This window comes from Octopus sinensis, linkage group LG21 (assembly GCF_006345805.1).
Source record: "Octopus sinensis linkage group LG21, ASM634580v1, whole genome shotgun sequence".
In the NCBI taxonomy this organism is placed as follows: domain Eukaryota; kingdom Metazoa; phylum Mollusca; class Cephalopoda; order Octopoda; family Octopodidae; genus Octopus; species Octopus sinensis.
Window position 1 is genome coordinate 25,523,965 of NC_043017.1, and position 12,500 is coordinate 25,536,464.

At 43.3% G+C, this 12,500-nt stretch overlaps 1 protein-coding gene across 1 annotated transcript in view; it reads left to right on the plus strand.

The window, feature by feature from the left end:
* The window catches only part of LOC118767394 (mitogen-activated protein kinase kinase kinase 7-like), an 85,376-nt gene that overhangs the window by 46,503 nt on the left and 26,373 nt on the right, over positions 1 to 12,500 (plus strand). Inside the window, exon 4 of the mRNA XM_036511886.1 lies at positions 348 to 407. Coding sequence (XP_036367779.1) covers positions 348 to 407 — 60 coding nt within the window. The remainder of the gene's footprint in view (positions 1 to 347; positions 408 to 12,500) is intronic.

The window sequence follows — 12,500 nt, forward strand, 5'->3', positions numbered from 1 at the left end:
GACACAGTGGCTGTGTGGTTGAGACAAGGCTTTGGTTGGCCTGAGGCTATAGTAGAAGACACTTGCCCAAGGTGCCATGCAGTGGGTCTGAACCCGGAACCATGTGGTTGGTAAACAAGCTACTTACCACACAGCCACTCCATCTTTATGTTCTGAGTTCAAGTTCCATCAGGGTTAACTTTGCCTTTCATCCTTCTGGGGTTGATAAGCTAAATACCAATTGAGCATTGGGGTTGATGTAATCGATCCTCCCCCCCCAAAAAAAAATTGCTGGCCTTGTGCTAAAATTTGAAACCAATATTTTGATGATTTTATCGATGGTTTATATTCTGTTGTTATAATTTCAGCCTCTCACACCATATCCTACCTGCAAGGATTCGATGGACATTTACAACGAGCACATATTGGTAAGCAACATTTATTACTTGTTTTGATGTCTGTCTGTGTGTCAGTGTGTTTTTATAACCTCGCTACGTCTCTGAGACAAGTTGTGTTAATAAGATTACCAGTGTCTTGCTATTAACCTCATCTTTTAGAGATGAACCGTATTTCTTTCTTTCTTTTTTTTTCTTTCTTTTATTTGTTTTTTTTTTCTTTCTTCGTTTCAACTAATTTTCTCCAGTATTTCCATCTCTGACATTACATCTCGACTGACTTCGTCTCTGATTGTCATCAAATGTCTTATCTTTGAGTGTATGTACATAACACCCGGCTAGACTCAGCAGAAGAAACTTTTATTTCCAAACTAACACCAGCGTAATGACAGAGTATTCTCCATCCACTAAGTCACTGATGCATATACGGTTATCATAGCCACCAAATAAAATACCGTTACTCTACCGTTATAGGTATATAAACATATTCCACTACATATAGCAACACTATTTCAATACATTTGAACTACTGACTAATTACAGTTGTCGAGATATCTAAAAGATATCAAGTGTCTCTGTACTGCTGTCAGCAGGAAAATAATTCTCTTTTTTTTACTTTTGCGTTTTTCTTATAATCCCTGATTATGTTTTATAGCATTTATTATCGTCTTTGAGATTAGCTGATTTCATTTTTCTTATAACTCGTATCTCACCCAGCATACTATGAAAGAGAGATTGTATTTTGGTGGGGGAGATTAAAAAAAAATATATAATAATGATAATAATAAATCATAGGTGTAGGAGTGGCTGTGTGGTAAGTAGCTTGCTTACGAACCACATGGTTCCGGGTTCGTTCAGTCCCACTGCGTCGTTCAGTCCCACTGCGTAGCACCTTGGTTAAGTGTCTTCTACTATAGCCTCGGGCTGACCAAAGCCTTGTGAGTGGATTTGGTTGACAGAAACAGAAAGAAGCCCGTCGTATATATGTATGTATATATATATATATCATCATCATCATCATCATCATTGTTTAACGTCCGCTTTCCATGCTGGCACGGGTTGGACGGTTCGACCGGGGTCTGGGAAGCCAGGAGGCTGCACCAGGCTCCAGTCTGATCTGGCACTGTTTCTACAGCTGGATGCCCTTCCTAACACCAACCACTCCGTGAGTGTAGTGGGTGCTTTTTACGTGCCACTGGCACAGGTGCCAGGGGAGTCTGGCAGCGGCCATGATCGGTTGGTGCTTTTTACATGCCACCAGCACAGAAGTCAGTCAAGGCAGCACTGGCATCGGCCTCGTTTGGATGGTGCTTTTTACATGCCACCGGCACAGAAGCCAGTCAAGCTGGCATATATAAATATATATATATGTGTGTGTGTGTATGTTTGTGTGTGTCTGTGTTTGTCCCCCCCAACATCGCTTGACAACCGATGGTGGTGTGTTTACATCCCCGTAACTTAGCGGTTCAGCAAAAGAGACCGATAGAATAAGTACTAGGCTTACAAAGAAGAAGTCCTGGGGTCGATTTTCTCGACTAAAGGCGGTGCTCCAGCATGGCCACAGTCAAATGACTGAAACAAGTAAAAGAGTAAAGAGAGAGGTGGGGGTGGTTATCTTTCTTAGTAAACTCTAATAAAAGTATTTCGACTCCCTGGTTTCATTACTTTCTGAAGTTCCAGACAGGAGACAAAATATAAAAATAAATACTAAGATCAATTTGTTTGGCTAAAATTTTTCAAGGTGGTGCCCCAGCATGGCCACAGTCTAATGGGATGGAAGCACTCTGTCGGTTACGACGACGAGGGTTCTGGTTGATCCGAATCAACAGAACAGCCTGCTCGTGAAATTAACTTGTAAGTGGCTGAGCACTTCACAGACACGTGTACCCTTAACGTAGTTCTCAGGGATATTCAGCGTGACACAGAGAGTGACAAGGCCGGCCCTTTGAAATACAGGTACAACAGAAACAGGAAGAAAGAGTGAGAGAAAGTTGTGGTGAAAGAGTACAGCAGGGATCACCACCACCCCCTGCCGGAGCCTCGTGGAGCTTTAGGTGTTTTTGCTCAATAAACACTCACAACGCCCGGTCTGGGAATTGAAACCGCGATCCTATGACCGCGAGTCCGCTGCCCTAACCACTGTAACAAGTAAAAGAATGAAAAGAATAAGCACCACTGTAGCAATTACTGTAAACATTTCAACGACTGTTTTCGAAAACCATCTCAGTAATTTCTGAAAATTATCACGGAACAAGCGGTTGCAGCATGGAAGACACATTAAAACCAATTGAAAGCTCGTTGAAACATTTATTATTTGGTGTCTGTGACCAAGTCGCAGTTTGTGCGACAAATGTTTCGACACTGAATAATAAATGTTTCAGTAAAGTCAGCAGTTTTTGTTTGTTTTTGAATGGCTAATACATGTGTGTGTCTTGCTGTGAATTATTTTAGTTTCAAGGCATGGCCTTCGCTCAGATCTCATGCCAGACAAACATATCTCTGAAATCACATAATCATCACCCTCATCATTTTTTAACATCCATTGTCAGCGATCATTGCCAGAGTGGCTATCTGGCCTCCGTGCCGGTGGCACATAAAAGACACCATTCGAGCGTGATCGTTACCAGCATCGCCTTACCGGCACCTGTGCCGGTATCCCTGAGAACTATGTCTGTGGACTGTTCAGCCACTTGCATGTTAATTTTATGAGCAGGCTGTTCCTTTGGCCGGGATCAACTGGAACCCTTGTCATAGGAGTGGCTGTGTGGTAAGTAGTTTGCTTACGAACCACATAGTTCCAGGTTCAGTCCCACTGCGTGGCACCTTGGGCAAGTGTCTTCTACTATAGCCTTGAGCCGACCGAAGTGAGTGGATTTCGTAGACGGAAACTGAAAGAAGCCCATCATATATATGTATATATATATATATATATGTATATATATATATATATATATATATATATATGTATATATGTGTATGTGTGTGTATATGTTGGTGTGTCTGTGTTTGTCCTCCCAACATCGCTTGACAACCGATGCTGGTGTGTTTACGTCCCCGTAACTTAGTGGTTCGGCAGAAGAGACCAATAGAATAAGTACTGGGCTTACAAAGAATAAGTCCTGGGGTCGTTTTGTTTGACTAAAGGTGGTGCTCCAGCATGGCTACAGTCAAATGACTGAAACAAGTTAAAGAGTAAAGAGAGAGTATCCAACGGAATGCCAGAAGAATAAAGAGAAGTCTGTAAATTGGTGAAGTTTGTTATACACCTTGGGGCTGAGTAGAGTAGAACGGATGTTGAGATTCTTGATGTATTGAGCAAAGTCCTCTGTCAGAGAGAAGGAGAGAGGGAGAGAGAGATGGAGAGGGAGAGAAGTGTTCTAATGTTTATGGTATCACAGAGGATTTCTATATTCACAGCGCTACTATGGATATTCAATAATACTGCAGACAAACGTAACCACATTTGCAAACTTTCACTAATTGCTTGGTTTTGTGGTATAATGAATGGCGTGAGAGTTGTGGAAAAGTTGGAATGTTTTTGGGGTAGTTTTTGTCAGGTGACAAAAAAAAAAAAAGAAAGAAGGAAAGAAATGAAGAAAGACAACGAAAGAGGAAATTTGGCAAGGGAGCCATTTTTGGCTTGGCTGAAAAATGGATGATTAAAGAGAGAGTCTATTATCTGCCATGGCTGTACAAAGAAGCAAGTGAGAACCAACTTTGTGATATTAAGCCAAGGGAACCTCTATGTGGACACTTGGTGAGCTAGAAATAGCAGTCATATATACCGAACTGCTTTGAAAAAGAGGCGCTACCTTGAATATTTTTTCTTCTTTTTTCTTGATCCTTAAGGACCATAAAACCGGTTGCTATTTGCAAAGCATATAAGTGTCTGAGATCATGATATTCTTCAGTCTATTGTAGGGTTTGATGTTAGCAACCTGGCTGAATCGGCCTCTCACCCCTACATTCATCATCATCATCATCGTCATCGGTTAATGTCCGTTTTCCGCGCTAGCACGGGTTGGACGGTTCGACCGGGGTCTGGGAAGCCGGGGCTGCACCAGGCTCCAGTCTGATCTGGCAGAGTTTCTACAGCTGGATGCCCTTCCTAACGCCAACCACTCTGCGAGTGTAGTGGGTGCTTTTTACGTGCCACCTGCACAGGTGCCAGAGGGGGTCCGGCATCGGCCACGATCGGTTGGTGCTTTTAACGTGCCACCGGCACGGAAGCCAGCCAAGGTGGCGTTGGCATTGGCCACGTTCGGATAGTGCTTTTTATGTGCCACCAGCACTGGAGCCAGTCGAGGCTTGGCTGAAAAATGGATGATTAAAGAGAAAGTCTCATTATCACAATGTTATTCTGAAAATAAGCAACCACATCATTGAAATCTCAAAGCTACAAGATAATGCGGGATTAATTTGAAACAATGCGAATAAATAGGCATAGGAGTGGCTGTGTGGTAAGTAGCTTGCTTACCAACCACATGGTTCTGGGTTCAGTCCCACTGCGTGGCACCTTGGGCAAGTGTCTTCTACTATAGCCTCGGGCCAACCAAAGCCTTTTGAGCCATCGTATATATGTATATATATATATATATATATATATATATATATATAAATATATATATATATATATATATATATGTATGTATGTATGTATGTGCGTGTTTGTGTGTCTGTATTTGTGTCCTCCCAACATCGCTTGACAATCGATGCTGGTGTGTTTACGTCCCCGTAACTTAGCGGTTCGGCAAGCAACAAAAGAGACCGATAAAATAAGTACTAGGCTTACAAAGAATAAGTCCTGGGGTTGATTTGATCGACTAAAGGCGGTGCTCCAGCATGGCCACAGTCACATGACTGAAACAAGTAAAAGAGTAAAGAGTAAATATGCATTACATTTGACAGAGTAATCTGAATGCTAAAGGTCTGGAGGTAAAGGTAAAGCCTCACTTTGGTCATGGGATTGCACCTCTAGAGATCCCTTCCAAGATACAAGTCTGGGCAAGGTTGTTTATGGAAGACCAGCCATCGCCCATGCATACCAGCCCCCACTCTCAACACCACTGATGTTATCCAAGGGAGAGGAAAAGAGGCCGATACAGCCTGGCACCGGTGACGTCGCAACTCATTTCGACAGCTGAGTGAACTGGAGCCACGTGAAATAAAGTGTCTTGCTCAAGAACACAGCACACAGCCCAGTCCAGGAATCAAACTCTGTTCCTTATGATTGTGGGCTCAACACTTTAACCACTGAGCCATGTACCATCACAGGTTAATGAAGGTCTTAACACACTATCCAGTTAAGAAATTGAGCCCATGACCCCTAAGGTTGTGAACTCAGCACTTTAACCATTAGGACATGTGCCTTCACACAGAATAGTATATAGATGCAGACATGGGTGCGTGGGTTAAGATGCTTGCTTAGCAAGCCACATGGTTCCAGGTTCAATCCCACTGCATGGCGCCTTGGACAAGTCTTGTTATAGCCTTGGGTGACCAATGCCTTGGGAGGAGATTTGGGAGACAGAAAACTCTGTGTGTGTGTGTGTGTGTTGTGTGTGTTTGAACACTGCTTGATGATTGGTGTTGGTTTGTTTACACCCCTGCAAATTCGTCGTTCAGCAAAAGAGGCCAATAGAACAAGAGCCAAACATTTTCTTTTATTTCTTAAAAAAAAATTACTGGGATGGTAGTGGATGTGGCGGTGGGGTTTGACTATAGAAAACCCTTCAAGGTGGTGCTCCAGCATGGCCACATCCAGTGACTAAAACAAAGGATAAATGAGGAAAAGAGAAAAAGGGAAACAAAATTACAATTTTCCAGATAATTAAACACTTTGTTAATGAGGGAAACATCTTTATTTTTTTTTTACTGTTTCTATTATCTATGTTACATTTCAATTGGTTGAATTCTCTAATCTTCGTTAAGCGTTCCATTATTACAAGCGTAGGTATAAATATTACAAGAACATATATAAAATAATAATAAAAATTAAAAAAAAAATAAAATGTTTAATTTCTTATTTAAAACAAATGTAGATCAGGGGTTAATAGTGCGAAAAATTATCATCCCATTAGTAACAGCTCCTTGCAGTCGTTTAAACAGTTAATTAAAAATAAAAATAAAAAACATTATTGGGTCGATAGAGGGGAAAAGATTCATGGGTGGTGGGGCGGATATTGATGGGAGATGAGGAGGAAATTTAGGTTTAAATAGATTGGCAATGTACGATGATCAACCAAAAGTTGATGTCGATCGTATAACACTTGTAAGGGGCCCGTGGGATATTTCATTATAAACTCAATTAATGATATCACACAGCCTTGCAGTTCACATGCTTAAGCAAAATACTTGACATCAAGTGGCTGCGAAGAGTCCGAAATGATGCAATTGAGATGACAATGGGCATCAACAATATCATCGTCGTCATCATCATTGTTTAACATCTGCTTTCCGTGCTGGCATGGGTTGGACGGTTTGACAGGAGCTGGCCAGGCGGCGAGCTGGCAGAAACGTTAGCACGCCGGGCGAAATGCTTAGCGGTATTTCGTTTGCTGCTACGTTCTGAGTTCAAATTCCGCCGAGGTCGACTTTGCCTTTCATCTTTTCGGGGCCGATTAAATAAGTACCAGTTACGCACTAGGGTCGATATAATCGACTTAATCCGTTTGTCTGCCCTTGTTTGTCCTCTCTGTGTTTGGCCCCTTGTGGGTAGTAAAGAAATAAGTATTTCGTCTGCCGTTACGTTCTGAGTTCAAATTCCGCCGAGGTCGAGTTGCCTTTCATCCTTTCGGGGTCGATAAATAAGTACAGTTACGCACTGGGTCGAGTATAATCGACTTAATCGTTTGTTGCCCTTGTTTGTCCTTCTGTGTTGGCCCTGTGGGTAGTAAAGAAAAGTATTCGTCTGCAGTTACGTTCTGATTAAATTCGCCGAGGTCGAGTTTGCCTTTCATCCTTCGGGGTCGATAAATTAAGTACCAGTTACGCATGGGTCGATTAATAAAACATCCGTTTGTCTTTGCCCTTGTTGTCCTCTTGTGTTTAGCCCCTTGTTTGTATATAAAGAAATAGGTATTCCGTCTGCCGTTATGTTCTGAGTTCAAATTCCGCTGAGGTCGACTTTGTCTTTCATCCTTTCGGGGTTGATAAATTAAGTACCAGTTACACACTGGGATCGATATAATCAACTTAATCTGTTTGTCTGCCCTTGTTTGTCCTCTCTGTGTTTAGCCCCTTGTGGGTAGTAAAGAAATAGGAGCTGGTCATGCAGGAGCCTGCATCACGCTTCTGTGTCTGTCTTGGCCAGGTTTTTATGGCTGGATGCTCCTTCCTAACACCAACAACTCCACAGATTGGGCTGAGTGCTTTTTACGTGGTACTCACACAGGTGAGGTCAGTTTTGGTGCATATGTATTGAACTCGGGAGCTTACTGAGATACCTAGCTGGCAGTTGTTGTGTTGGTGGTGCTGGGAGTGGGTAGTGGTGGTGGTGACAAAGGTGTTGTTGTTGGTGGTGGTGGTGTGGAGATTGATTGGCGGTGGCAACACAAGTGTTGGATGGTGGAGGTTGATTGGTAGCGGTGGTGTTGTTGGCAGTAAGCTGGCAGAAACGTTAGCACGCTGGGCGAAATGCTTAGCGGTATTTCGGCTGCCGTTACATTGTGAGTTCAAATTCCGCCGAAGTTGACTTTGCCTTTCATCCTTACGGGGGTCGATAAATTAAGTACCAGTTACGCACTGGGGTCGATGTAATCGACTTAATACCTATGTCTGTCCTTGTTTGTCCCCTCTATGTTTAGCCCCTTGTGGGTAATAAAGAAATAGGTAGTTATGCTAGTGGTGGGTGGTGCCAGTTAGGAATGTGGAAGTATTGAAAGCAGAGAAAAAGGGAAAAAGAAAGAAAGCGGTACAAAAAGGACATGAAGAAACATTATGTGACAAGAGACTATGCAATTTAATTCCCTGTAGCCACAACAGAAGTTGCTGGAAAACATAGGTGAGACTGGCTGCTGAAGAAAGGAACCCTAAAAAAAGAGACTGGAGAGCATTATATTGGCAGCACAAGACCAAGCTTTGGCAATGAACTGGGGGGGGGGGGTGAACCTTAAGAATGAGCAAGTGCCTCTGCTGTGCTGCATCTGTAATAGAGTAGACAAAACCGTTGCCTAGATCATGAACAAATGCCCTAGACTTGCCCGAAACCTCTATAAGTTGGGGCAACATGATCAGGTAGCAAAAGTGCTACACTGGAAACTGTGCGAAAAATGAGGGCTAGAGGCGCAGGAGTGGCTGCGTGGTAAGTAGCTTGCTAACCAACCACATGGTCCCGGGTTCAGTCGCACTGCATAGCATCTTGGGCAAGTGTCTTCTGCTATAGCCTCGGGCTGACCAAAGCCTTGGGAGTGGATTTGGTAGATGGAAACTGAAAGAAGCCTATCGTATATATGATATATATATATATATATATATATATATATATATATATGTATGTGTGTGTATATGTTTGTCTGTGTTTGTCCCTCTAGCATTGCTTGACAACTGATGCTGGTGTGTTTATGTCCCTGTCACATAGCAGTTCGGCAAAAGAGACCGATAGAATAAGTACTGGGTTTACAAAGAATAAGTCCCGGAGTCGATTTGCTCGACTAAAGGCGGTGCTCCAGCATGGCCGCAGTCAAATGACTGAAACAAGTAAAAGAGTAAAGAGAGAGAGAGAGGCAAGACGTGGTATGAGCACAAACCGTAGAGAGAGACAGAGTCGGAGACTAGCAAAATTCTCTGGGATTCCCAATCCAAACAGATCAAGCGCTAGGGCATAACAGAACGAACCTAGTGGTGGTTGACAAGATGCACCACATGTGCTGTATAGTTGATGTTGCGTGCCACTTTGTCCCATGAATAGTCAAGAAGGAAAGCCGAAGAGTAGATTAATGCAACCCTCTTAAGTACGAAATAGCCCAGCTATCCAAAATGAAGATGGTGAAGATAGTGCCAATTATTGTTGGGTCTCTGGGGACAGTATCAAAAGGTATCAAGGGGATTGAAAAGGAAATTAGAATAGAGAGGACCCAGTTGACCTGTTACAAAAGATCTGCCTCCTTGGCCCGGCCAGAATGATCGGGAAAGCATTAGATAGCTGAAAAGAATCTTCTTCTTCTTCTTCCTCTTCTTCTTCTTCTTCTTCTTCTTCTTCTTCTTCTTCTTCTTCTTCTTCTTCTTCTTCTCCTCCTCCTCCTCCTCCTCCTCCTCCCGCTGTTGCTGTTGTAAGCACAAAACCTTAAATTTTGCGTGGGGGGGGGGGAGAGCCAGTCACTTACATGGACCCCAGTACTCAACTGGTACTTATTTTACTGTCCCTGGAAGGATGAAAGGCAAAGTTGACCTCTGCGGCATTTGAACTCAGAACGTAAAGAGCAGAAAAGAAAAAGAAGCTGCTAAACACTTAGTCCAACATGCTAACAGTTCTGGTAGCTCCACAACAACAACAACAACAACAACAACAATAATAAATCAGTTTATGTTTGTGAGTGAACAGGTTAAATATGTCATGTTATATTGTAAAATATGTTTATTAATTATTTACTGTGCGTTATGTGATTTGGATAATTCTTTGAGAGGTGAGAGACAAGGTGACTGGGGGCTTGAAGTTGATTGCTGCTGCTGGTGATGATGATGATGATGATGATGAGGATGATGAATTTTATGGAGATGCTGATTATAACAGTGAGGGCGTTAGTGATGGTGTTGAGGAAGTTGGCGGAAGTAATGATGGTGTTGGCTGTGGTGGTGGAGCCGATGGTAGTGGTGATGGTGGAGTTGGTGATGGTGATGGTGGTGGAGCCGATGGTAGTAGCAGTGATGATGATGGTGGTGGTGGCAGTGGAGCTGATGATGGTAAGAGTGATAATGGTGGTAGTGGTGGTGGTGGTGATGATGCTAATGATGGTGGTTGTGATGATGATGGCGATGGTGGTAGTAAAAATTGGTGGAAGTGGTGGTGATGGTGGAGTCAATGTTAATAGTAGTTTTGATGGCGGTGGCAGTGGAGCTGATGATAGTGGTAGTGGTGATGGTGGAGTCTAGTGGCAGTGGAGCTGATGATGATGACAATGGTTGTGATGATGATGACGATGATGATGACGATGGTTGTGATGATGATGACGATGATGATGACGATGGTTGTGATGATGATGATGACGATGGTTGTGATGATGATGACAATGGTTGTGATGATGATGACGATGGTTGTGATGATGATGATGATGGTTGTGATGATGATGATGATGATGACGATGGTTGTGATGATGATGACAATGGTTGTGATGATGATGACGATGATGATGACGATGGTTGTGATGATGATGATGACGATGGTTGTGATGATGATGACAATGGTTGTGATGATGATGACGATGGTTGTGATGATGATGATGATGGTATTGATGATGATGATGATGATGGTGGTGATGATGACGATGGTTGTGATGATGATGACAATGGTTGTGATGATGATGACGATGGTTGTGATGATGATGACGATGGTTGTGATGATGATGATGATGATGACGATGGTTGTGATGATGATGACAATGGTTGTGATGATGATGACGATGATGATGACGATGGTTGTGATGATGATGACGATGGTTGTGATGATGATGACGATGGTTGTGATGATGATGATGATGGTGGCGATGGTTGTGATGATGATGACAATGGTTGTGATGATGATGACGATGGTTGTGATGATGATGATGATGGTTGTGATGATGATGATGATGATGACGATGGTTGTGATGATGATGACAATGGTTGTGATGATGATGACGATGATGATGACGATGGTTGTGATGATGATGATGACGATGGTTGTGATGATGATGATGACGATGGTTGTGATGATGATGATGACGATGGTTGTGATGATGATGACAATGGTTGTGATGATGATGACGATGGTTGTGATGATGATGATGATGGTATTGATGATGATGATGATGATGGTGGTGATGATGACGATGGTTGTGATGATGATGACAATGGTTGTGATGATGATGACGATGGTTGTGATGATGATGACGATGGTTGTGATGATGATGACGATGGTTGTGATGATGATGACGATGGTTGTGATGATGATGATGACGATGGTTGTGATGATGATGACGATGGTTGTGATGATGATGATGACGATGGTTGTGATGATGATGACGATGGTTGTGATGATGATGATGATGGTATTGATGATGATGATGACGATGGTTGTGATGATGATGACGATGGTTGTGATGATGACGATGGTTGTGATGATGATGACGATGGTTGTGATGATGATGATGATGGTTGTGATGACGATGGTGGCAGTGATAATGGTGGTGGTATGATGCTGATGACGGTGGTGGCAATGATAATGGTTGTGGCGGTGTCGGTGGTGCTTGAGATAATGATGATTATGATGATAATGCTGGTGTTGATTAGACCCTCACCTGCCTTCAAGTTCTTGGCATTCACTTAAGCCCTGGCGTCGTTACAGCGGCTAATATTAACTTTAACGTGGAACCGCAGATTGTAAGAGCGGAGACAGGTTAAGTAAGTCGCACCATCTTTTAGCATCTTCGCAGCTTTGTCGCTTCACTGCTTTGTTCGTTTGAAGAATCCGACAGAAATTTCTCTGCAATTTGCACCGATGGCGCTAGGAGCAGCAGCAGTGGTGGTGGTGGTGGTGGTGGTATCGTTGGCAGTTGTTGCGTTGGTGGTGCTGGGAGTGGGTGGTGGCGGTGGTGGTGATGGTGTCGTTGGCGGTAGTTGTTATGCTAGTGGTGGTGGTGATGGTGTCGTTGGCGGTAGTTGTTATGCTAGTGGTGGTGGTGGTGGTGATAGTGGCAGTGGTGGCGGCGGTTGTTGTTGTTGGTGGTGGTGGTGTTGGCAGTTATTGTGTTGGTGGTGCTGTGAGTGGTGGTTGTGATGGTACTGATGTAGTTGATGTGATGGTGGTGATGGTGCTGTTGGCGGTAGTTATGCTGGTGGTGATGTCAGTGGCAGTGGTGGTGGTGATTGGTGTTGGTGGTGGTATTGGAGTGGCGAGCTGGCAGAAACGTTAGCACACCGGGCGAAATGCTT